Source organism: Rutilus rutilus (assembly GCF_951802725.1).
Source record: "Rutilus rutilus genome assembly, chromosome: 1".
In the NCBI taxonomy this organism is placed as follows: domain Eukaryota; kingdom Metazoa; phylum Chordata; class Actinopteri; order Cypriniformes; family Leuciscidae; genus Rutilus; species Rutilus rutilus.
This window is the reverse complement of record NC_140209.1, coordinates 59,089,067-59,115,180: the sequence shown is the minus strand read 5'-3', so window position 1 is coordinate 59,115,180 and position 26,114 is coordinate 59,089,067. Positions and strand designations below refer to the sequence as shown.

Below are 26,114 nucleotides of genomic sequence, written 5' to 3'. Positions count from 1 at the left end.
CACCACTTCAGCTGTTGGTGTAGTGGGTAATGCTTTATTGACTCAGTATAGCTTTCCAAAGGCATACAGACGGAGCGAATAACTAGGGTAGAAGTGTCAGATAAGGTGGTGTGCAGTTTCACTGGGGCTTCAACGCTAATAGCGCTTTACTATGTCAGTTTAAACTATTATGAGTGTATATGTGGGTAATTTAATTAAACAACATTTAACAAAATTAAATTGATTATCGTTTTTGGCCCCAATTTGTATCAGGTGTCTTTAACTACTATGGACTTACATAATAATTATTGTTGGGTACAATGCACTTATAGTGTTGATGTTGTTTTGTTAAACACTTGTGCTGCTATTGATCTAATACAGCCATGAGTCTTTTTGGGAAAGATGCAACAAGTTTTTGACACCTGGATTTGGGTATCCTCTGCCATTCTTCCTTGCAGATCCTCTCCAGTTCTGTCAGGTTGGATGGTAAACGTTGGTGGACAGCCATTTTCAGGTCTCTCCAGAGATGCTCAATTGGGTTTAAGTCAGGGCTCTGGCTGGACCATTCAAGAACAGTCACGGAGTTGTTGTGAAGCCACTCCTTCGTTATTTTACCTGTGTGCTTAGGGTCATTGTCTTGTTGGAAGGTGAACCTTCGGCCCAGTCTGAGGTCCAGAGCACTCTGGAGAAGGTTTTCGTCCAGGATATCCCTGTACTTGGCCGCATTCATCTTTCCCTCGATTGCAACCAGTCGTCCTGTCCCTGCAGCTGCAAAACACCCCCACAGCATGATGCTGCCACCACCATGCTTCACTGTTGAGACTGTATTGGACAGGTGATGAGCAGTGCCTGGTTTTCTCCACACATACCGCTTAGAATTAAGGCCAAAAAGTTCTATCTTGGTCTCATCAGACCAGAGAATCTTATTTATCACCATCTTGGAGTCCTTCAGGTGTGCTTTCATGTGTCTTGCACTGAGGAGAGGCTTCCGTCGGGCCACTCTGCCATAAAGCCCCGACTGGTGGATGGCTGCAGTGATGGCTGACTTACTACAACTTTCTCCCATCTCCCGACTGCATCTCTGGAGCTCAGCCACAGTGATCTTTGGGTTCTTCTTTACCTCTCTCACCAAGGCTCTTCTCCCCCGATAGCTCAGTTTGGCCGGACGACCAGCTCTAGGAAGGGTTCTGGTCGTCCCAAACGTCTTCCATTTAAGGATTATGGAGGCCACTGTGCTCTTATGAACCTTAAGTGCAGCAGACATTTTTTGTAACCTTGGCCAGATCTGTGCCTTGCCACAATTCTGTCTCTTCAGGCAGCTCTTCAGGCAGTTCCTTTGACCTCATGATTCTCATTTGCTCTGACAGCACTGTGAGCTGTAAGGTCTTATATAGACAGGTGTGTGGCTTTCCTAATCAAGTCCAGTCAGTATAATCAAACACAGCTGGACTCAAATGAAGGTGTAGAACCATCTCAAGGATGATCAGAAGAAATGGACAGCACCTGAGTTAAATATATGAGTGTCACAGCAAAGGGTCTGAATACTTAGGACCATGTGATATTTCAGTTTTTCTTTTTTAACAAATGTGCAAAAATGTCAACAATTCTGTGTTTTTCTGTCAATATGGGGTGCTGTGTGTACAATAATGAGGAAAAAAAATGAACAAATGATTTTAGCAAATGGCTGCAATATAACAAAGAGTGAAAAATGTAAGGGGGTCTGAATACTTTCCGTACCCACTGTATATACACACACACAAATTATTTATAGATATTTACAAACTTTTATGTTGATACGATTAATCGGTTTGACAGCACTAGTATTTACACAATAAGTGCATTGTGTCAAATGAGTAGTTTAGTACATACATAGTTTAAGACACTTAATATAAAGTGGGTCCCAATTTTTTATTGATTGACGGCTCTAGCTAAATAAACAGATCAAACTCAAAATGCAATTTTAACTTGGAAACTCATCCAAGAATGCAGATGCAGAGATGTGGGTGTGTGGATTCCCAAACATGGCAGGACCCAGATATACACTGTTACTGATAAACATCAGATAAAACAGATTGTTCTATTGTGTTATTCGTTTAATTACAATGCCAAACTTTGACCATTTGAAATGCGCATCTATCTATCCCATTCTTAACAGGATATGTGTATTGTGGTGGCCTTTCCACTGAAGTACAGTAATGAATAAGCAGAGAATGATGAAGAACCACCATCACCAATATCTGTGAACCAAGATATCCATATATTATTGCCAATATGGAGTACACAAACAAAGCCAAAAACAAAAATTAAACATGATACCCTGAAAGCTTTTTCAATGAAATGTTTCTTCAATAAAAAACAATTTTAATGAAATCCAACCAGTAGAGATGGTCCTGAAGACAATACATAATTAACCTACCAAAGTAGGCTTTAATGTTTTCTGTCCAAACAATAGACATTTTCATGACATAAATGCTGGTGTAGTGTTTTGGCTTAACTTGCACCTGAAAAACTCAACAGTTTTTTATTAAAATGTAATTAAAGGGTTAGTTCACCCAAAAATGTAAATTCTGCCACCATTTACTCACCCTCATGTCGTTCAAACCTATATGGCTTTCTTTCTTCTGTGAAACACAAAAGAAGATATTTTGAAGAATGTTGTTAATCAAACCATTTTTTGTTCCCATGGATTCCCATTGTCCAGTGGAAATCAAAAAATACAATGAAAGTCAATGGGAACCGTTTGATTACCCACATTCTTGGAGTGACATGAGGGTGAGCAAAAGATGACAGAATTTTCATTTTTGAGTGAACTAACTTTTAATACCCTGAGATAAATACCCTTTTTTTTTCAGTTCAGTTTTAGAAATGCTCCTTTAATACACATCTGTTGGAAGTTTGAAATCCTTGAAGCAGTAAAAAGAGATGTCACCATGATCCACCACTGCAAACGTTACTGGGACATCTCCACTTTGGAAGGACAGCTGCTTCATGACATGCAGATCAGGCACGGGACCGTCAAAACTGTCAATGAACGAAGACATAAATCAGTTGGCATGCTCAGATCAGGACCTTTTCAGACTGTACAAATTTCTTGTCACATGTTAATAATAATAAATATAGCTGAAAGCAGCAATTACGGGGCCAAGCACTTAATAAGGCCATTACTGATATTGATGGACATATACTTTATTTAAGGAACTTTATGAACCTTGCAAAATTCACAAGGCTTAACACTTGCTTTAGACTGGATTTGATCAAACAGTCTTTAAACCGCTAACCTGTTGCTTTACACAGCATGCCACTCATACACCCTGGTTTGCTTAATTTAAAAGTGGAGCATTTTTTACATGAAAAAGTGTTATTTTACTTTGTGCTTGTCGCTTGACACTGGGCGGCACAAGGAAGACATGCTTTCCCCCAGCTGTCAAGGTTCAGAAAACAAAAGTTGAACAATGTTTTCAAAAGTTATGCCTTTTTTGCAAAAATCCTTATATCTCTGGAACACTAGGTGGCGCTGTGATCAAACTCCTCAGGTACCTTAAGGACACGCTGTCAATGATCCCTACCTAATTTGTTGCCAATAATGTCAAATCGTTTAAAAGATATTGCAATTTATGCCAAATTTCAAAATGGTGGACAGGCAATTTGTCTGATCTTGGCAAATTTGGTAGAGGGATTCGAATCTGCAGACACCAAGATCTTGACTTTCTGATAAAGATTTCAAAATTTATGTGAAAAAATGTTCGTAATGTGCTTGGTTTTCCCAACTTACGGATATACCCTCAGATATGGGTGCTGACAAAGTGTACCAAGTTTGTTTCGATTGATCAAAGTTTGGCCAGGATATAGAGCTGGTAAGTCCCGCCCATCCGTAAAACCTCCGCTGGACCTCTAGGTTGAAAAATCGTCAATGCAAGTGAATGGCAGAAAATCATTATTTTCTGGTCCCGTTTGAATTGTGCCATGAATGTGAACATATGTTGTCTGTGAATTTTTTATATAATTTTTCATGTTACGAGTTCGACAGTATATGGTATGATTCTTCGGCTAGCAGTTGTGGAAAAGACATAACGAGAAAGACTACATGTCGCCTATGTGACGTCACCCCATAAAGTTGACTTACCCGTGGTTTTCGCCACGCTCAACGATTTTGTCCTCTCCCTGAAAGAAGGCGGTGAAGTGCACCAAAGACACAGTCATGTTTAGCGGGATCCGTGAGCTAGTGTCCGTGTGCGAGTGGTGGTGACGTTTCAAACGCGTCGAAAGCAGCGAAGAGTTGTTGTCCACAAAGTGCTCTCACACAAAGTCTAACCGTATCAAACTTCTACCCGCTAAACTGTAGCATTCTTCAAACGTTATAGCCATTTCAAAAGTGATTTTTTTGCTATAGATTTGGCCTTATAGTTAAATTACTATTCATGACCACCACTATAATATTTGAGAGGATTTAAGAGCAAAACTGTGAAGCTAATAATTAGCATTTAGCATTTACATTATTTCTTCTGTTAAGGGTCCCCCTGTAGTCTATAATTATATCCATTTACAATCCATCTTTGATCACCAAAATGACATTTAAACATAGACATATAAACAACATTAAAAGCTTGATTTTTGCCCCAGGGGGACTTTAAAACATTTTTTTTTATTTGAAAAAAATCAGTAAATCCGGTTATTACTAAATTTGTTATGTCTAATCCTAAAAAAAATTGTAAAGGGTAAAAACATCACAGACGGGTCATATTATGAGGCCAAATAGCACATTTCAAACATTTTTATGACTTTATGCTTATTCCATGTCATTGCTAAGTCCTGCAAAATCATGAAAACCAGTTTTCCAGCATGAATCAGCAGTCTGTGTGTTCCAGACACTGTATAACTAAGGCAAAATAACAAAACCAACACAGCAGGAAAAAGACGACCATTAAAGCACGTAATGAATGGCTGGACTAATTTCAGTGTATTGTGTATCAGTGTATGTTTACCTGCAGACACACATGCGGCTGTACGGCTTTCCAGGATGGCTCTTTTTAAACTCCGCCACCGTGTCCGGCTGGTAAACATCAAAACTAATCTTCCACTGGTCTGACGGGGACAATCTGACAAAAAAATACAGTTTGTTTAAAACAGCAGTTCAATCATCTCAAAGGCTTATTTGACTTCTCTGTCAATTTCGGGAGAAAGCTACCAGGTTTACTCTGACAGTGTTTAATTTCATCCCTGAATATGATATGGCTACAGGACAGTAAATGTGGGCTTATTCACCTGGAAACTCCCTCAGACCAGCTCGAAGACTTGACAATGCTGATCTGGTCCAGCAGTTCACCTGCACCATGATAATACAAAACAGATAAATGTCACATGAGAGTGAGGCAATGATACGCATCTTTCACAAACATTACATTTTCTAAGCACAAAAACCAAGATCATATATTAAACCTAATCATCTAGTTTTGATCTGTTTGACACTGAAACCTCACCGTAGAATAATTAAAAACATCATTGCAAACCTATTTTAAATGCATTTCACACATATCTCATTTTTTACATAATAATTAAATTATAATTTGTACATAGTATAAATAAATTACATTGAAACTAACCCTTTAAATAACATTAACAATACAATTGCTTAATGCATCCGGTATCATGAACTTACAATGAACAATAAATATCAATCTTGGTTAATTTATAAACAAATACATTTTTTAGCATTTAAACTATAAATTACTATTACTCAATGTATTATGAACTAACATTATATTATCACTGTTATTATATTATATTATATTATATTATATTATATTTCTTCATTTAACAATTTATTACTTGTTTGGTTGTTGTTGTTGTTGTTGTTGTTGTTGTCTAAAACTACAGCTATAAAAAAAAAAAAAACGTAACTAATAATGTAACCTTTGCAGTTAACTGAAATAAAGAAGTACACAAATTACTAAAACTGAAGCAGAAATAAAAATAAATTAAGGATATATAGAAATGGCAAAAAAACAACATAAAAAATGTAAAAATAAAGCATATAATTAAAATACTGAAATTAAACAAATTAAATAAAAATAAAATAAAAGCTGTGATATGATAGTGTATAAACAATACTAAAATACCTGTTAATACCAATTTATTTTATAAATTTATTGCTAAATGTATTTACATTTCTTTCTTTTTTTCCATTTAGAAAAGTAATATACATTTATTATTAAACTAGATTAATAAATACTATAAACAATTATTGTTTATTGTGAAATCATATTCACTAACTAATATTAACAAATTGAAACTTTTTTTTTTTTATTATTATTATTTTGATACAGTCATGTAATAAACCTTATTAGAAAGAATAACCAAATGCTTCTTTATTCTTATGTCAGCTTCACCAGATATTATGCACAGACTGCTGATGCATTTAATCACGGAGAACAAAAAAACTAACACATTAAAGTGATGTGAATTTTCTAAACCAAGTAGGGCTGTGAAACGATTCATCGTCGTATATGTGTGTGCACTGTGTATAATTATTTTGTAAATATAAATACACACACATGCATGTATATATTTAAGAAATATTTGCATGTATAATATATATATATATATATATACACACACACACACACATTAATCGTTTCACAGCCCTACCAAACAGAACGGCGTCTGTGAGTTTGAGTGGCTCCATCAGGTCTTGTGAGTTTGAGACAGGATATCTGTTTGACCAAACAATGGAGGTCAAGGTTCGTTCTGACACTGTCGTTTAGGAATCTAGTCATTGCATGTCTACTGAACAAGTGTTTTCTTACGGTGCGAGGCGCACTGGCCGGGCTGAGTGAGCGGCGTCACCTCCCTCTCCCACAGATGCGCGGGTCTGTCCTTCTGTCGCCGTCTCCTCCTGTCCTCCAGCAGCTGGAAATACTCCACCCAGTTCCTGCAGCACCGCACCTCTCGGTCGCTGTTAACATCCCTGCGGTAGCGATCGTGCTCTCTCTGCCGCTCCCTGTCCCGGCGTGACAGCTTCTCCTGCTTCATGTTGAGTCTGCTGAGCCATGGAGCCACGTCACAGTCGCCCACCTCCAGAGCGCCGGGTAATAGGCTACGGTCTGGGGACGCCAGGCACACGGAGCGGCTCCTGCGAGAGCCCAGGTCTGGGAAAGAGATGCTGCTGAAGTCCCAGCGAGGAGCTGCGCTCTGGGCTTGAGGAGGTGGAGGCTGGACATCCCTCTCCATCCACCACGTCCTGTCAGAGGCATCGGCGGACTCTAGGGGCGATTCACTGCTCTTAACTAGCTCGTCACTTTGGTCTTCAGCTGTCGTCTTCTCCACTGGTGACGTGTTCTGTTTGTCGTCTTCTCTGTCAGTGAGGCCGATCAAGACAGAGATGAGAATAGTGAGTAAGAACCAAGCGGCAACCTTCCAGTCTCTCTCTTGAAACCAACACGGAAGTGACTTAAACTGCAATTCATCGACTGGCCGCTAGAGGAAGGCTCCAAAAGAGAGTCAATCCCATATATCCTCCATGTTAAAATTATCAACTTTACAGCAGAAAAAAGTATGTTTACAGGCTGGTACAAAAGGTGGTTTTGGTCTATATAGCTAATTTTGCCTTTCATGACAACTGCGAGGGCGGTGAATTCTTTTATAACTCATCCGTTTAAATTATATTAAGCCTTAAAGTTCTGCATAATTAAGGGCGTGGCCACTTGAGTGACAGGTGGATTGCCGCTGCTGTCATTAGCCGTTCCGTCTGCTGTCTGTTAGCCGTCAAGTTACCTCAGATAATCCGCCTCTTTGCTCATTTTCGTTTATCCGAGAGTGACGTAAGGTGACTGACTGTGACTATGTATATTATTTTAAACATTTGTCAAAAGTGCAAAATATTTTTAACAGCAAAAAAAACTGAGTGCACCTTTAAGAAGAGAGTTTTCTCATCAGGAGACAAACCTGACAAGATGGCGACGGCCAGCTCTGCCCACTTTGGGCTTCAAAAATGCTCTTCAGAAACCTACTGGTTTCGAAACTTGGAAAAGGTTTTGGCATTTGCTATGTGAACAGAAAAAAAAATCATGGACATGATTCGAAGAAGTTAAATGGTCCTGAAAAAAATAGTCACACTTGTGGTACTTGTGATCAAAATTACGGCATTGGAAATTAATGGGAGACGAATTTCATCTAGTGGTAACGTTTGGTACTGCGGCCTGAACAAAATCTGACTGAACGCTCTTTCTTTCTTTTTTTTAGATATCAAGCTCAATCGTTTCGATTTATGGCTTGGATTTTCTTGCAGTTTTAGAGTAAAATGTGTTTTTGAAAATATATATTTCATATCAAAATTGAAAATAGTATTTTTGTGCATTTTTCATAACAGTTTAAATTGCAAATTTAATTTTCAGGTCTATGCTCAAAACATGAATAAATGCATTATAAATAAATCGTAAATATAATTTAGTAATATAAAATCCCCTAAAATACAAAATGTTAAATAAAAAACATTATCGAACTAAAATATAGTACATAAATTTCATTGAAATAAAACAGAAATTCTGTAATTTTTGACCGACATGCGAAGAGCACCAGAAGGCTAAGTAGAGTAGTTGGAAAATGAACAGAGGCTTGAGGTAAAAATGCCACCAAAATAAACAAAAATGCCCCTCAAATTAAAAAAATGCTCCTGCACAATTAAACAGAATCCATAACGACGATTAAAGCAAACCGTGAACATGAATGAAAAGTGTTGATTGCGGCCAGCGTTACCAAGTTAGGCTGCTTTTAAATTGTTGCCACGGTTCGACTGTTTTCCCTGTGGGCTAAACTCGTTCGGATTTTTTATAAACAATACATTTATAATTGAAGTTTCAGAGCCACACCCACCAATTACATCATCGCCGCAGACCATCGGTAGTTCGAAGGTGTTGGCAAGCTGTTTCAAACTCCCGAAATGAACACTAAACAAACTTTGTTTTGCCTTGATTTTGTTCTAAATGACGTCACACCAATTCGTTTAAAGGGCACATAACACACACAGTTTCTGCTAATCTCATGTTAATCTTGAGTACCTATAGAGTATGTAAATTGTATGTATGTATTACCGCTCCTACTATACACAGCTAAAAATAAAAATCATAATCCAAAATGTTAACTATGTAATGGTTAATGTGCAACATGAGCATCCAGGAGCTGAAGAAGACATGAGGTGTACCTGGATACAGGACTTTGAGAGCGTTTCCTCTTCAGCTGTTTTCTCTGCTTGTCCCACGATGATGCCGGCAGATTCAGCTGTCTCTCATATGTGGATGGGACTGAACTGTGTGAAAGATGACTTTAATTGGACACTGTAGTGAAATATCTGATGATATCATTTCGGTACACGCCAACGCAATTGATTGTGCTGAGGATAAGTACGTGATTTTTACCTGGGGTCAAATCTGTTCACAACATACCCAAGCCTTTTCAAATGTCCAAAAACCTAAATGAAGAAGACAAATTACACTTATGAATCAGTATAAGTTTATGGTACGTTTCGCTCTTCTTTGTTCCAGTGGTTTGGAATTTTCTTCTGACGGTGACTATGTATATTATTTTAAACATTTGTCAAAAGTGCAAAATATTTTTAACAGCAAAAAATACTGAGTGCACCTTTAAGAAGAGCGTTTTCTCATCAGGAGACAAACCTGATACTGATGAAGAGTCACAGTCTCACTAGAGAGAAAGCGCTCATATCCCTCCTGAATGGACAACGGAAGGTCCCGGTAAAACACCTGCACATTGCCCTGAATTAGGAAGAAAACATTGCAAAGATACAGTTTACACAAAAATACTAAGCCGTTTTCAACATTGATGATAATCAGAAATGTTTCTTGATCAGCAAATTAGCATATTAGAATGATTTCTGAAGGATCATGTGACACTGAAGACTGCATAAATATACAGTTCCCATAATAAAAGATAATAGCTTGATATGTCCACTCACACATTCCATGAGGTAGAGAGCCTCTTCAGGACGCAGGTACTGCTTGCCTCTCTCTGAAAAACCCATCGTCTGCCAAAATTTCCCCTGCAAACATACATGATCATTTCTTTTTAGTCCACTTTCAACCACTTCTGTCCTGATTTCTTCGAGGGGAGGGTCTATGAGCGGGTAAATGTTGTTGTTTTTTTCAGATCTCTAATCTAATGGACAAAATAATAAGCTCACGCAATTTACAGTTGTAATCAAAACTCCCATTGCAAATCAGGTTTATTGGCAAAATTTCAACTGAAAATGCAACCTTTTAATGACTTCTGCAGTCTAAAAATTATTCAACCCCTGAACAGAATCCCTCACAAAAGCACAAATCAAAACAGGTGTAGTCTCAAGCATACCTGATTCAACTAATCAAGGGCTTCATTAGTTGCACCAGGTGTGCTTGAGCTAGAACACATGAAATATCTTTCCATAATGTTTACTCATTAGGTCAGTAGGCGGATAGTAAACGGTCTTTTGTGGCTGTTCAAACCAAGCGTGTCGCCAAAGCGTCTCGATCGCCCCCCGGTGACTGGTCCTAGTATAGGTCATAAGCCACGCCTCCCCGTGTTATTCAACGGGACTTGAGACCAACTAAACAATTAAATTACACTTCAAATAACTTTTTTCCAAAGGTGGTTTCTGTCTTTTAGTTTTTATCACGCTGATGTAAGTTCAAGTGTCTGTTTTTAAAATAAGTTTGTTTTTAGTTAGTTACGTGATGCTATAAAAACGGTGGTGTAACGTCATGATTGACAGCTGTGATTGACAGGTTCTCTGAGCGAAGTAGTCACTGAAGCACCAACAGACTATTTTTCGGGATCTTCGGGGGACTGAGGAGATTGTATTTACTTTATTTTAACCCTCTTAACTTTATTTTAAGCCTCTTGTTGTACTGCAATCAATAGACATCAAAATTGGAGCAGAACGGAGGAACAGAGCACACATAGGCCACTTAAAAAAGTGCAGGGAGAGTGCATTCTGCGAGAGTGAGGGCGGGGCCTTGATTTCGTGGCTTTACTTCCTTCTCACTACTGCGCAGTTCTGGTCCCGAGATCGCTACTGCGCAGACTCAAGTCCCAAGATGTCAGCGCCATATCGGGACACTGGCGGCTTCAGTTTTCACCAATGGAAGAGAGCGAAGGGGCATCGTCCATCTTTTTTTACAGTCTATGGTTCAAACGCATCTGACCACATGAGCGTTTACGCTACAAAAGCAAACCAGTAAGTGGTCGAAAGTGGACAAGCTCAAAACGTTTTAGACCCCGTTTACACCTGTATTTAGTGTCATCCACTTGTGATCCGATCGACCAAAACGTATCTTAACGCCAGGTGTAAACAGTTGACAATGAACAGATGGAGATGATGTTTCATTTGATGTTTGACATGGACTCACTGCTGGTGACTGCAATTCCACTAGTCTTTCCTCAGGGGTCCAGACAGCTTTCACTAGATTCCCTCTGTGCGGAAACACAAGCGCATCAGCTTTAGCTTAGCTCTTCTGTGCAGTAAGTGAGCGTGTGTTTTTAAGACATCACTCACAGTCTCTCCACCCTCTCCTCGGCCAGGAGCGTCCAGTGCTCGTCCAGACTCTGCTGCAGACGGGCCGCCTGCTTCTCGGACCCATCGGGCAGGAAGTCTTTCTGACCCCTCACTGGTATCTTATGGCTCCGGGACCTCGCCTCAAACAGCTCTGATGGACTGCATTCAAAGCCAACACAAATATAAAGAAATGCAAAAAAAATGTATATGCAAATATAACTAATGCATGTGTAACAGAACATAAATCCAGACTTAACAATCGGAACCATGTAAACCTGACATATGACATAATAGTCTGAAAGAACATTATTTGAAATGAAACGATTTATTGAACCTTTAGACAAAGTATAAAAGAAATAAATGCAAAAGTGTTTTATGTTTTATGTCATATATGACACATCAGGCTTTTATGGCTCATATAGTATGATATAGGGAGAGTTTGAAGCTCACACTAGAGGAAGAACAAAACACCTCACTTTTATTCAGAGGCCCAAACTGAGAAAAAATACGCAGTTTGGTGCAGTTGCTGATATTTATAGGGTCAAAAAGTAAGATGAAATTCTGATAGCTTATAAATCAATAGCATGTAAATCAATGAGATTTCTATTACAGTATAGTGACTACTTACATAAAATGGATATAAATATCAGTTGTCACTCTATATCTCTCAATCTTAGTAAGATGATATTTAATGTTTAGTTTGTCCAAAGGCAAAGCTCTATGGTTTTAGAACATTGAGATTGAGAGATGAACAGATAAACGTTCCTCAAAAGCCTGAGGGATCATATTTGATACTCATATCTGAACATGATTTTTTCACCAAATGTTTTAGGGATAGTCAAGTAAATCTCATTTTTTTCAGGTACAATAAGTGTTCATCTTTGAGTATCACTAACAATATAAATGTTAATCTTTTGTTTACTTTATAAAAATAAAAAATAAAACAGTAAAGACTGAAACTGAAACAATAAAAACACTTCAATACTGATTGCGTAAAAATTATGACTACCATGTCTGTAATTTCCACCAGAACATGCTTAAAATGAAATATGAGACAAATAAGGTTAATATTTCAGATCAGAATATTTTTATTGTGCATCATTTTCAATCAAGCAGTAATTAAAGGTGAAAATATTATTTGTGCACATTTAAGATATGCACCTATTATAGCAATGCAATTAGCCTTAACAAGACTACAGAGTGATAACTTGTACTGCCTTCATTTCTAAATGTTAGCAATGTAATTTACACCACAATGATTACATCGCATGCATTATCTGAGGCGTTGGGGAAATGACATTCGTTCATCGTGGTTCAGAAGAAAGACATAATTCTACTGTAATGCATATATCCACTATTGGATTTTTTTTTTTTAATAAATAGTGTAATGTTTAATATGTCTTTTAAGGGATTTTAATGTTCATAGCTGAAACACCCATGAATATGGGCGACATAACATGTGATCGGACGAAAACAAATGTGAGTTCCTCATATATTCAGAGTCATAGTAAAATTCTGCAAACAAAGAAATGTCTCTAAACTGAGAACATCTTCTGTCATATCCAGGTGTCACATGATCTAACTTTTGCATGTTTGTTTGCTCGTTTTGGGAGAAACGAAACTGTTCGAAACTTTGAATCAATAGTGATGATTCATAATGATTCGCTGTTTCGAAGAACTCCAAGCGCCACATGCTGGTCTCAAAGTTTTGAACAGTTTCGTTTCTCCCAAAATAGCAAACAAACATTTCTTAAAAAAAAAAAAAAAACGGTGTAAATGCAAGGAAAACTCTCACTAAAACTCAAACTAATTGCATATGTTTTTGTTTTATGGAAGGTGTTCTATGACATACGAACGATCAATTCATCATGAAATACCATTAATTATAAAGGCATTATAATAAGCCTATGAGTCATTTTATTAAATTGTAGGGCTTGTTTTGTTTGTTTTATGGAGAGCCAATTGAAACTTTGAAACATGTATGATGAAAGGAAGCCTCGTTTACTGAAATCACGTGACTTAGCTGCTACGAATCACTGATTCGAAATAAATGATTCGCAATGTTTTCAAAGCTTCACGAAGTGTGTGTGTGTGTGTGTGTGTGTGTTTAGAAAGCTTCACTGGTGTTTGCTGCTGTCTAGCGCATGTTCTGTGCTTCGGTTTCAGCACATTGACGCGAGGCGAGGTAATCATCACTTGTGTTACTGCAGATCACGAACAAATAAATGAACTATATCGGCACAAACAATAAACAACTGTTTTTACAATGAATAAACGATGACAGTTACCTGAGCAGCTCCTGGTAAACATTGAGTTTGTGAGCATCTGTGGATGTGTCTCTGTCTGCCATGTTTACTGCTGCCTGTGTTGTTTCGGGGTCCTAGTGCGCAAGGAATACAATCAATGTAGATTATACATGCGATTGTGCGCCTTTACCAATAGATGGCAGCACAGCACATATAGCTACTATATAGACTGCTACATATTTGTTCGTGGTGTTTTGTTTTGTTAAAGAATCAGATGAAAGTTACAAACAGAAACAGACGGTTAAAGTACAGTATTAACATATTAAATGACACATGAGAGTGCTGCAGGGATGCTGCTGTGCTATTATTTAGTCCAAAACCTGGAAACGACAGACAATAGAAGTAATTATGAAATGACATATAAAGAAGTAAGCCACTGAAGTCCTACAGTTCAAAAACCCAGCTAACAAAAAAAAAAACGTTCCCATTAAGGTAATCCCATTTCTGAATGTTCTCTGAACATTTTCTTAAAAAATAAAAAACATTTATATACGAATTCTAACCACAAATTTTATTTTATTTTAGAAAATGACCGATCGTTTCACTAAGACCCATATTTCTCGACTGGGATCATGTCGAGGCTTTGAAGCTGCACTGAAACTGAGATTTGGACCTTCAACCCGTTGGACCCCATTGAAGTCCACTATATGGAGAAAAATCCTGGAATGTTTTCCTCAAAAACCTTAATTTCTTTTTTGACTGAAGAAAGAAAGACATGAACATCTTGGATGACGTGGGGGTGAGTAAATTATCAGGAACATTTGAATTCTGAAGTAAACTAATCCTTAGTTTAACAGATCAACTTTTGTGGAAAAAAGCTGTAAAAGTTATCTTTCTATGGCCCACAACAATGATGCAACAAGAGAGTGAACTATTTTTTAGACTAACTATTTCATCACTTGATTTCTGTTGGCCTGTTCACAGTGCCTGACTCTTTGATGAAGCGCACTGGCTATGGCTGGTCTCTGAAGTGCTGTCAGGGGTATCAGGTGAAAGGTGTGAAGGGTGACGTGTGTTTGTCCGTATCACACATCCAGCTGTCTTTTGTTTGACCTGAATGGCACACACAGCTCAGGCACCTGAGATAGACACCTCACAAACCAAAACACTGCCGCCACCACCACCACCACAGCTCCTCCACCCCCTTCCTGAAAGTCAACAATAAACCACGCTTCCAGTAAGCCAGATAGCTCCCCAAGTCCTACCCTTCGCCATGGAAACAAACGCCTTGAGCTGACAGTGGTGTCTCTCTTGACCAAACGAGGCCACCCATGCAGAGAAATGCATGGCTCAGCATGACACTTTCTGTACGTATATATATATATATATGAAATGTGACCATGGACCACAAAACCAGTCACATGCGTAAATTTTTTTTAATTGAGATCTATACATCATCTGAAAGCTTAATAGAAAAATGATTCAAACAAATAAATTGTTAGGATAGGACAATATTTGGCCGAGATAAAACTACAAATCTGGAATCTGAGGGTGCAAAAAAATAGAAACGTTGAGAAAATCGCCTTTAAATTTGTCCATGTATGTTGGCGATTGTGCTGCATTCACTCACAAAAATACATGTTTTTTATATTTACAGTAAGAAATGTACAAAATATCTTCATGGAACATGATCTTTACTTACTAAAAAAACAAAACGATAATTTTGACCCATATCTATTGTTGGCTATTGCCACAAATATATCTGTGCGACTTGTGACTGGTTTCGTGATCCAGGGTCATATACAATGTAAAAAGTGAACAGTTGGATCAACTTAAAAAAATTACTTAATTTGGTAACACCTAAAGAAATGAAGTTTTCTCAACTTAAATTATCACGTTTTTCACGATAAAACGTGATAATTTAAGTTGAGAAAACTTCATTTCATGAAAAACTGCTTTAGATAAAGAATATTTATCAATAAGTATTCAAGTTGCTTCTTCATTTTTCCTGGTCTCCTCTTGTGAAAAAGAAGCATTTAGTGTGCACTCGTCGTGTTCTTCAAATCTTAAAAGTATATTTTTAAACAACTTGCGGTTTATATAATAGGCTTTTAGTGAAATAAAAGGAGTGCACTTAAAGAGAGAGACACTTTCATGACTAACACACTTTTAAATAATGTCAAATTAAACGTTTCACATTACAGTACATTTTAAATCATTATAAAGAAGTGCACTTATTCTGATGTCTTGGCAAACATACTAAAGATATTGTTTGTCAGAATCAGATGTTATTTGATATTACATTTGAAGTTAATATATTTTAAATGTACTAAATTGTCATACAGTTACATGACTTACAAGTTTCAACAGAAATTGCATTTAAGTATATTTTAGTTTACCATAAATGATTGTCATTCAGCAGTAACTTAACCATATTTCAAAGACATGTAATTATGAAAACACATGTAATGATGTACTTAAGTGGGTCAAATAAGCACTCTTAAGTTCAACTAATTGACTTATAAAAGCGAAACTATAACCCATTTTCATTTAATGGCAATTAACATGCAGTTATTTGTGTCCGAAAACATTACATTCAGTTCGCACTTAAAGCTGGAAATTCGAGCATGTCTTTGCGTCATTACGTCACATCAGTCCACATAAAGGAGGAGTCTTGGCGAGTAGGCTATGAGTGTGAGGATGTTGGAGGAGGAGATTTATAGCCTTTTCTCACAGCACTTGATATGATTAAACTTAGCAATTTGATGGCGGATCCAGAAAGGTTCAAACGACAATCATCAGTGACAACTGGAGATTCACCCGTTGTAAAATGCAAAAGACTTCGGACTTCGGAGAAAAAAAGAGACTGCAACCGGCCCATGCGAAAACACGGACAAATATCGGAAGGGCATTAAATGTATAGTCACGCAATGCTGATGTTGTGAACATTAACCATTTGAGAACAAAGTATAATGTGCACGGTTTGACGTGATATGATAAGCGATCGTTAGATTTAATCGGCGCGATTTACTGCAATGCTTTTTTTCCCTTAGTTGGTCAGAACAAAAGTGGATGTTACTTGTTTAGACGACATTTTCCGGTGAAAATTCTTATGTTGGTCATACTTCCAAAAAGTAGAATCTGTGATTGAGAAAGACAGGATCCAGACCGGCGGTGACTGACAGCCGCACATTCTCCTCAAAACATTGTATTCATCCGCGCTGTGCCGTGCCAAGGCACAACCCATGTAAAGTTGATAGTTCCGCAAATAAATGCAATTGCAGATTCCGAACAGAGATGGCGACAAAGAGGAAAAACTGCGGACTGCAGCTTTAAGTATATTCTTTTAAAGTATAATATTTCTGTAAAAAAGTATGCTAAAGTGCGCTTAAGGGTCTGTTTGAAATGTTTATCTCGGTTTTGTTTTAAATAATCAGTTTTTCACTTTAGTCTTTTGTAATGTCCCCTTCCTTAATGACATCATCTTCCAGAAAGTGATTCATCACATTTACGGTTGGAAAATATCAGTACTCATTAACAATGCATTTGATGAATTATGTTTGTGTCACTTTAAAACAGTGTTACTGCGCAAGAATAGTTTTAACCCTCTGGTGCTCTTCACGTGTCCAAAAAAAAAAAAAAAAAACATATATATATATATATATATTTATATATATATATATATATATACTCCCATTCATTTCCAATGCCGTCATTTTTGATAAGACATTTTTAATATTTTTTTTTCAGGACCATTTAACTTTTTCGAATCATGTCCATGATTTTGTGTGTGTGTGTGTGTGTGTGTTCACATAGCAAGTGCCAAAATCTTTTCCAAGTTTCATACCATTCCGATGAGGTAAAATTTTTGAAAAAGAGCCCCAGAGTTAATGTTGTGTCAAAGCAAAACCTATGATATCTAATCATTTACAGCTGCATGAAATACTTAGGCAATATGGGCAGTGTAAAGATTTTACATGGTTCTTTATACAGTTCTTTACAGATTTGTGGTCAGTTACGTCAAACAACGCCTGCGCCGATCCAAAAGTGACGCTGAAGCTTTGTGTGTGATTCTCTTCAGCCCATTCAGGAACGCTTAACTGCCGGGTCCTGGGATGTGTGAAGGTCTTTCATAGTATGTGACTCTCTAATCCGCTGGTTAATGCACTGAATTGGGTCTGTCTCATCTAAAATCAGCAGAGCTGTTGGTTTTTTTCCCGCTTTTTGTGTAGACCGTTGATGTGCAAAACACTGTGGTGAAACAGACTGCCAGAGAGGTCATATTAAAAGGTTAACTTGATTATCAACTCTAGTCTTATTAAGAAAAGAGTTTGGGTAAATTTGTGTTTCTCAGACTTACTTTGTTATTTTAAATCCTTTCCCATTCAAGCACATCTTGTGTCATTTTTCTTCACTCTAAAAAAATCTTGGGTTATTTTTTCTACCCAAATCATGGGTTGAGCCTTTTGGGTCATATTTTTGCGGTTATTTTTCAGTATTTGGGTAGTTTTTGTGTTGCCCAGATCCTGGGTCAGACGTAACAACCCAGTGTTTAGGTAGTTTTCTTGAGTTACCCAGATCCTGGGTCAGACGTAACAACCAGTGTTTGGGTAGTTTTCTTGAGTTACCCAGATCCTGGGTCAGACGTAACAACCAGTGTTTGGGTAGTTTTCTTGAGTTACCCAGATCCTGGGTCAGACGTAACAACCCAGTGTTTGGGTAGTTTTCTTGTGTTACCCAGATCCTGGGTCAGATGTAACAACCCAGTGTTTGGGTAGTTTTCTTGAGTTACCCAGATCCTGGGTCAGACATAACAACCAGTGTTTGGGTAGTTTTCTTGAGTTACCCAGATCCTGGGTCAGACGTAACAACCCAGTGTTTGGGTAGTTTTCTTGTGTTACCCAGATCCTGGATCAGACGTAACAACCCAGGGATTGAGTTATTTATCGCGGGCTTTTATTTCATATAAATTCGTTGTTGTGCTGTATATTGTTTAATTTTATACAAAGCAACATACAGGGCAGGTGTGATGTGAGTCACCTAAACGAGTGTAGCGTCGATCTTTTCGTGTGATGGAAATGCCTGATGCCTTGCATAAAATGTTATGATTTTATTCAAAAAGATACAGAATATAAATACATATGTGATGCGATCTGGGAAAACCCGTCGGATGTCGCGCTGGGCCGTTTTCAGTAAATTCCAAAATAGTTTGAATGTCAGTTTTTTTGTCAAATTTTTTTTTCCATTAAATTATTATTCTATAACATCTTTTCTCTTATCTCTGAAAATATCTTGGCAAAATTCCCTTGTTTAGTGCAGAAAAACAGATATAAATAAAAAAACAAAAAAATATGATATCAAAACCTGTAATAGGTAAAATTTCACCATGTGGTGGGTTTTCCCAGATCGCATCACATATGATGTTAAAATATCCACTTCATTATGGATTTGGCCATTTTTTTGCAAGCTCTCTGGTTACAAAAACAAACAGTTGGTGGTTCAAGTACTGCTGCCATCTGATAGAATCAATTTCAGTTTATTTCAGTGAGTTTCAACGCAAAGGAAACCTCTTAGTATTCTGAAAATCAAAGGGCTCTCAGTCCCTTTAAAGGGTCGATCCTGTGCAAACAGGTCTGCGGTGCAGAAGCTGACACCATTGAAACTATTAGCAAACAAAGCCACGCTAAGGACAAATCATTTACCTTCATAGCATCACAGACTCATCCGGTAGTTTTGCTTCCTTCAGCACTAATCTGTTAATCGGCCCGCTTTGTTTACACTCCTGCACATTCAGTCAGCGATGCCACTCGACGCAACACTGCCACATGTAGCCTGTAGTCCTAAACATGTCCAGAGCCTCTAGGCTGCTACTGTATGCTAATGGCATTAACGTTTCAGTCCAGCTGATCAAGTCTACTAAACAAAGGCAGACTTCCTTCATAAAGACTCATTTAGAAGGTTTAAACAAGGCTAGTTTGACGGCCTTGTAAGTCTGTTAGTTTGAACAATTGGACAGAATATTTGCGGTTATAAGCTTTGTGATGTTTTGAGGTTACTTTTGCGTTGGTGTCCTGGGCTGGCTGTTTGAGCATGACAGACAGATTCAAAATCAAGGACACTTTGAGACAGACTCTAAACATTGTATCAGTTGAATCAACTGTGAAAAATAGGACTAAAAATCACCTCACGCAAACACACGGCCCCTCACACACCTCGTTACGGTGTAATTATACATTTAAGTGCTGCGTAACATTAATTAACTAAATGCACTTACTGTAGGGTTAGGATTAAGGTTTGGTTTAGGGTTAGTTGCATGTAATGATGCATGCAATTCTTCATAGTTATTACTACAGTTACTACATGTGTAACAAGGACACAAAAATAAAGTGTTTCCTTATGTTATTTTAAAGTGTTACGCTTTATATCATTGGTCCACTTTGGAGACTCTACTAACTATAAGGAACTTTGCAGCTACATGTCTCTCATTAGAGTATTAGTACACTGTAGTAGAAGTTTGGGTTAGTAGAATAAGTTGACGTAGTTGTAAAGTTACTTAGGGTACGTTTACACGACAACAATACGCTTAAAAAGGAGAAGTTTTTCCTTCGAGTTTTCCGCGTATAGACGTCACCGTTATCAAAATGATCCCCATTCACACGGATCCGCGAAAACGACTAAAAACGCTGTATTCTGCTGCCAGGCCATTAGATGGCGTCATGGCGATGATACACTATAGACTGAACACGAAATATGCATGTGCAAGACGTCATCGTCTTCGAGATTCGCGTTTTTGTCGTTTACACGGACACCGTTTTCAAAAACTTGCACTTTGAACCCCGTTTTCAAAAGTTTGCGTTTTCAGGCACCCAAAACGCCGTTGTCGTGTAAACGAACGGCCAAAATGCATAAGCATTTAGTTGAAAACATAATTATTAAACATATTAGCAGTCAGTAGAATGTCTGTTGTGGAGCATCAAAATAAAGTGTAAGCAGATATTAAGCAGACAGTCTAATACTCTAATGACTGCTAGTTGACATGTAGTTGCAAAGATACTTATAGTTAGTAGAATGTCTAAAGTGGAAATACGTTTTTTCACAATAAAAAGTCTGTCATTTTTGAGATTTTGGATTGGATTGTTATGGGAGAGTCCAGTCAGAAACAATACATCATAAGTCAAACCATCTGAAGAACTGAGTTCTAAATGTAAATATGTGATCATCCATTACAGGAACACCATCAACCGATTGGTTGATAAAACTTGAACACTCTAGCAAGAGTTAGAGTCAGAATGTCAAGTCTGTGCAGCAACATATTGAAGGCTTTGTCAAGGCAGAACAATTATTGTTGTATTCAGTGTTCATAAACTTCCAGTGACTCCAGATATGAGCTGATTAATGTGTGCATATGGCATACGGGCAGCTTACTTTCCTCCTCAAGGTCACAGTGTCCTAGTCTATTCACCCTCGGGGAGATTCCACGCTTCTAGAATGTTCTAGCTGATTCCCTGCATGGCTAATTTTGTTGTGTGTGTGTGTGTGTGTGTGTGTGTGTGTGTGTGTGGATGGGGGTAGATTCTTCCCCTCTCTCTCTCTCTCTCTCCGGTGTGTTTGCATTCCTCTCAGTTAATAAGTGTTTGTCTGATCCCAGAGCAGGGGCTAAAGATCACCCCACGCAAACACACGGCCCCTCCCACGCCTCGCTGTGAAAGAGCCAGCGAGAGGGACGCTAAGCTAATGAGTGTCATAAATTTCATGGGCCTTCAGCTCATCCATTAACCATGATAATATCCGGGGGACCAGCACAGATCAGATCTACCGCAGTGGGTCACGTGACCTGTCTGCATGCCAGCACACACACATACGTTCACTTTGACGGTACGTTTAGCTTTCAACCCGGTTCAAAAGGCCAGCTTACTGTATATGTTGTGTTTTGGTTTCTTAACTTGCGTAACTAAAAAAAAACTTTGCCTCCTAGACCAGCACCAAACAAGCATAAAGCACAATGTAGAGTATACACTGCCAACAATAAAAAAAAAGTATGACACATTGTTGTGACTACATTTGTCACATGACCTCATCATTTGCATGTTTAATTCATTAATTTGGCATCCATGTAGTTGTACAGGTTTGGAATGACATGAGAGAGAATACATGATAGCAGACTTTTCATGTTGGACTTTTACGTTTGACAGCCCAGATCTTCTGGTTCGTTCATTTCACAGTGCATTGCATTGTGGGATAGATACTCACATAATCCTCACATGTTATAAACTGCACATTTTGCTAAAAGTTACAGGGTATTTACAGAACATTTGCATGCTGTAGTGTACACTAGTTCTGGGGGTAATGCATTACAAGTAACTTGCGTTACGTAATCAAATTACCTTTTTTTAAAGTAACAAGTAAAGTAATGCATTACTTTTAAATTTACAACAAAATATCTGAGTTACCTCTTCAATTAAGTAACGCAAGTTACTTTTCCCCCCTATTTATTGATTGGCTCCTATTCTTCTGCAATCCAGAACAGCAGCACAGCTAAACGGCTTGTTTGAGCAGCGCCCTCTACTGTACAGACGTGAATTTGCATTTACTTCAGCCTGAGGCTTATTCATTTCACTTTTGGTGTAAAAGACCCCTTACATGTGCCAAAAGTAGAACTTTTTTGTTATTAAAAAATAAACAAGCAAGCCCAGCCCAGGTGAGAAAAAATTCACGCAAAAGTAACATAACCAGGGCTTGACATTAACCTTTTTTGCTCACCAGCCGCTGTGGCTAGTGGTTTTCCAGTCAGCATTTTCGCTTTGACATTGATAACATGGGGAAAAACTGGCATATTGATATTTGTATTATTATCTCATGATTTGGCAGCAGGTTTAATTGGCTGCTGTCACTTTAAGAGCCGACACACTGATCCATTACTCTGTTACACATGCGTTTTCTTTCTCAACGGTTTACGTTCACATAAAACATAACTGACTGTGTTTACGTGAATACTCACCAAGACTGGCATTTTGACATTATTTTGTGTGTATTTGAACTGTTTAATGTCAATAAGCAGCGAAAAAGAACTCAGTTTAGTGCTGAGAGGCGGCTTTATGTTAGTGCACTTTGGGTGTGAGCACAAAATCTGCAGGAATGAGTAAAATGATGTGCAATACGCGAAATTCAAGCCTTGTAACAGCAACAATAATCATCCGGATCAAATGAAGCGAGTGAGTGAGGAGAGGCGGGTTTGTGTGTCACTCGCTGTCGGAGAGATGAGAGAGAGAGAGAGAGAGAGAGAGAGAGAGAGAGAGAGAGAGAGAGAGAGAGAGATGAGAGAGAGAGAGAGAGAGAGAGAGATGAGAGAGAGAGAGAGAGAGAGAGAGAGAGAGAGAGAGAAGTGCAGCTGGTATCTTGTTTCGAGTATTGGAAGCCTTTCAGATATTTCAGTATTGATATGTATTGAAAAATCTATATTTTTGACAACACTACATTGCACTTAGTTCATTATTCAGATGTTATTTAATATAAAAAAATGATATATTAACCCACCAAAGTGGCTAGTAGGAGTTACTGCGTTACACTGCTGAAATACACACGCATTTGGCTGGTTGTTGGGTGTTAATGTAACCCATTACTTTCCATTAAAAGTAACTAAGCACTTTTTAGGGAGTAACGCAATACTATAACACTTTTTTTCTTCAAAAGTAACTTTCCCCAACACGGATATACACAGTATACACATTATATATTGCAGAAATAGTGAGCTATTCTAAGCACGTCCCAGTGTTGTTATGTCTGACCCAGTCTGGCTACTCAAACAAACTACTGGCTTCTCTAAAAATCCCGTTTAGTGCCACTAGTGGCAAAGGAATTACACACTTCGCCTTTCAAAAACAGTATCAGTGTTGATTGGAAAGGGAAGGGGCTGTGGGAAATTGCTTGAGAAGTCTGTGTTTCACTTCATCCCCCATCTGTTCCAATCAAGTCATTTAATGGGAGAAGCCGCCACTAACAGCGGGTCCTATTGCTGGGGGTGGAAAACTGAGAGTGGCATCGGAGAATGCCTTGGCCGAGCCAGTCTATGAGGGGGTCCCAATTTGGATCCAGCATTGGGGCTTTTGTCAGGTTTTTGTCACCACGGCAGCTCACCTATTGAAGGCTGCGCCTCAGATATGTAAAGCAGCGTCATTTTCAAGTCTTTGCTCCACTGGGAAACAAACAAAGAAATAAAGAAATCAAATCAAGGTTTATTCGGGAAAACAACAGAAGGGGACATCTTCCATGAGTAGCCATAGTAAAAGGCCCTGGCAATGAGGAGGCGACAGCGAAAGAAAAGAAGTAAATGCAAAAATGGAGTAGGGTGAAAGAGTTTACTATGCTCTTGTTTGCTTAAAGTAGGCTTTTTTTTTTCTTTTCATTGAGTGTAGCCAAGTCCTGCAGTCGGCTTGGTGCGTCTCCCACCCAGCATTCAAAGGCAGGTCCGGACTTGCCAGTTCAAGGTCGAGCCGCGTCCGCCAGTCTTTCCCTGGCTACCGTGGGCCTTGTTTATGTTTGTTTTTTTCTCGCTGTCACTGTAATTCCCTCTCTCAGGGACAGTCTTCAGGTCTCTCTTGAGATCAGGTGTCAGGTGAGCTCTTCTCTTCCTGCTTTTGTATGTGATAAACGTGTCCCGTTTAGCGGCTGCATTGTTTCATGGTCGCCACAACAGAAGCTTCTATCCTTGACACCTTCGAGATTGAATAACCTTGAGCCGCCGAACCTGTACCTGAAGGTGCCATTCAGAGCACGAACTGCCATGAACTGTTCCTGAAAGTATAGGCTACCCGCTGCTTACGTGCGACAGGTCTGATTGTTGCTATTGTCGTGATCTTGCAATGGAAGGTTAGGCTAGTATAATGCAAAATGAATGAGATGTATAGTTCTCTTGAAGAAAATTATGGTGCCTTTGTGACTACGGTAGACGCACAGGCTAGAAATGTCCTTAGAAAACAATACCCTACAGGCTAATTTAGCTTTACAACGCATTTGATTACTTCATAATCCCAGTTATAAGTTAATAAGACATAATTCTCATTTACTGTCCAAATAACATACATGACATTAAAATCAAGCAATTAATATTAACTTAACAACACAAAATGTAGCATAAACACTCCAATGTCTTTACAAATAAAGGTTCCCAAAGCAATGGCATTTTTGGTTCCCCAAAGAACCTTTCAGTGAACAGTTATTTATTTATTTTCTTAGTGTGAGAACATTTTAATAATCCAAATAACACTTTTCCACTATATGGATTGGAAAGATTACATGGGTGTTAAAGGTTCTTCATGAGACCATCAATGCTAATAAAGATCCTTTATTTCAAAATGTTATTTATTTTTAGTATACACAACTTACAAAACACACACACACACACACACACACACACACACACAAATAATAAAATCCAAACAACAGTGGTTTATGCAGAAATGCCTCTTTCCCCATAAACTGTTATGCTATTCGTACTTATAAAATCATGTTTATTTGCTTTTTAAAATATATTAGGCAGTTACTCAATGTACTAGCAATGACCAAGTGTTTAGTTATTGATCAATTGCAGTTCAATTATCCCTATTATCTAGTTGCTTATTAGCATGTATATTACTAGGATATTGGCTGTTTATTACTACTCATAAAGCACACATTAATGCCTTATTCTGCATCCCTTAAAACTACCTTACTAACTATTACAGGTTTTCTCGATTGCTTTTTTACACTATAACCAGACTTTTGAACTACAGGTTTTATTACTATAACGCCGTTTATCAAAAAGCACACCAATTTCCCTAAACTATAAACACTATTCCCCTGTTTTGACACATGAGTCAGATTTGTTGAACTGTCACTGCCAAACTTTACACACAAATGTTTCATTTCTCATTGCCTACACCATGTTGTCATTTAGAAAGCACTGGCATTCAATATTCTTCACTCAAGTCAGCACAGCTTCAGCTCAGTTAGCACACAATTACCCAAGTGGAAACAATTATGTGGTGTTGTTTCATTAATACAGTGTATACTTTTTTCTTGATATACCCCGAAAGAATGGAAATGAAATGTGACAACATGCCCCATATGTAGGGTACATTGTAACATGACCATATGACAGCTTAAAATGCTATCTGATCTAATCAAGACAAATTAAAATATTTTCTCAATAAAATACAAATTACAAATTTCTCAATAAAATACAATTATTAACTGTTTCATATTAAACACACCGGAAAACACAACTACACAACATAGTTCAAAACATAATAATAATTTCTGAACATCGACTCTGTCTTTATTCACCCTTTTTTCTCATGGTTTCTCAATAG

The 26,114-nt window shown here is 38.0% G+C and overlaps 1 protein-coding gene across 1 annotated transcript; it reads right to left on the bottom strand.

The window, feature by feature from the left end:
* Positions 1-1,868: 1,868 nt before the first annotated feature.
* tsen54 (TSEN54 tRNA splicing endonuclease subunit) lies at positions 1,869-19,490 on the bottom strand. The gene is made up of 12 exons (XM_084415524.1): positions 19,470-19,490; positions 13,810-13,901; positions 11,522-11,680; positions 11,376-11,439; positions 9,947-10,030; positions 9,648-9,746; positions 9,390-9,442; positions 9,176-9,280; positions 6,783-7,330; positions 5,242-5,302; positions 4,962-5,075; positions 1,869-3,000 (listed from the first exon to the last, which is right to left on the bottom strand). The coding sequence occupies exons 1-12, from the start codon at positions 19,473-19,475 to the stop codon at positions 2,853-2,855; spliced, it is 1,533 nt and encodes a 510-aa protein (XP_084271650.1). The 5' UTR covers positions 19,476-19,490; the 3' UTR covers positions 1,869-2,852.
* Between the last annotated feature and the right edge of the window lie 6,624 nt (positions 19,491-26,114).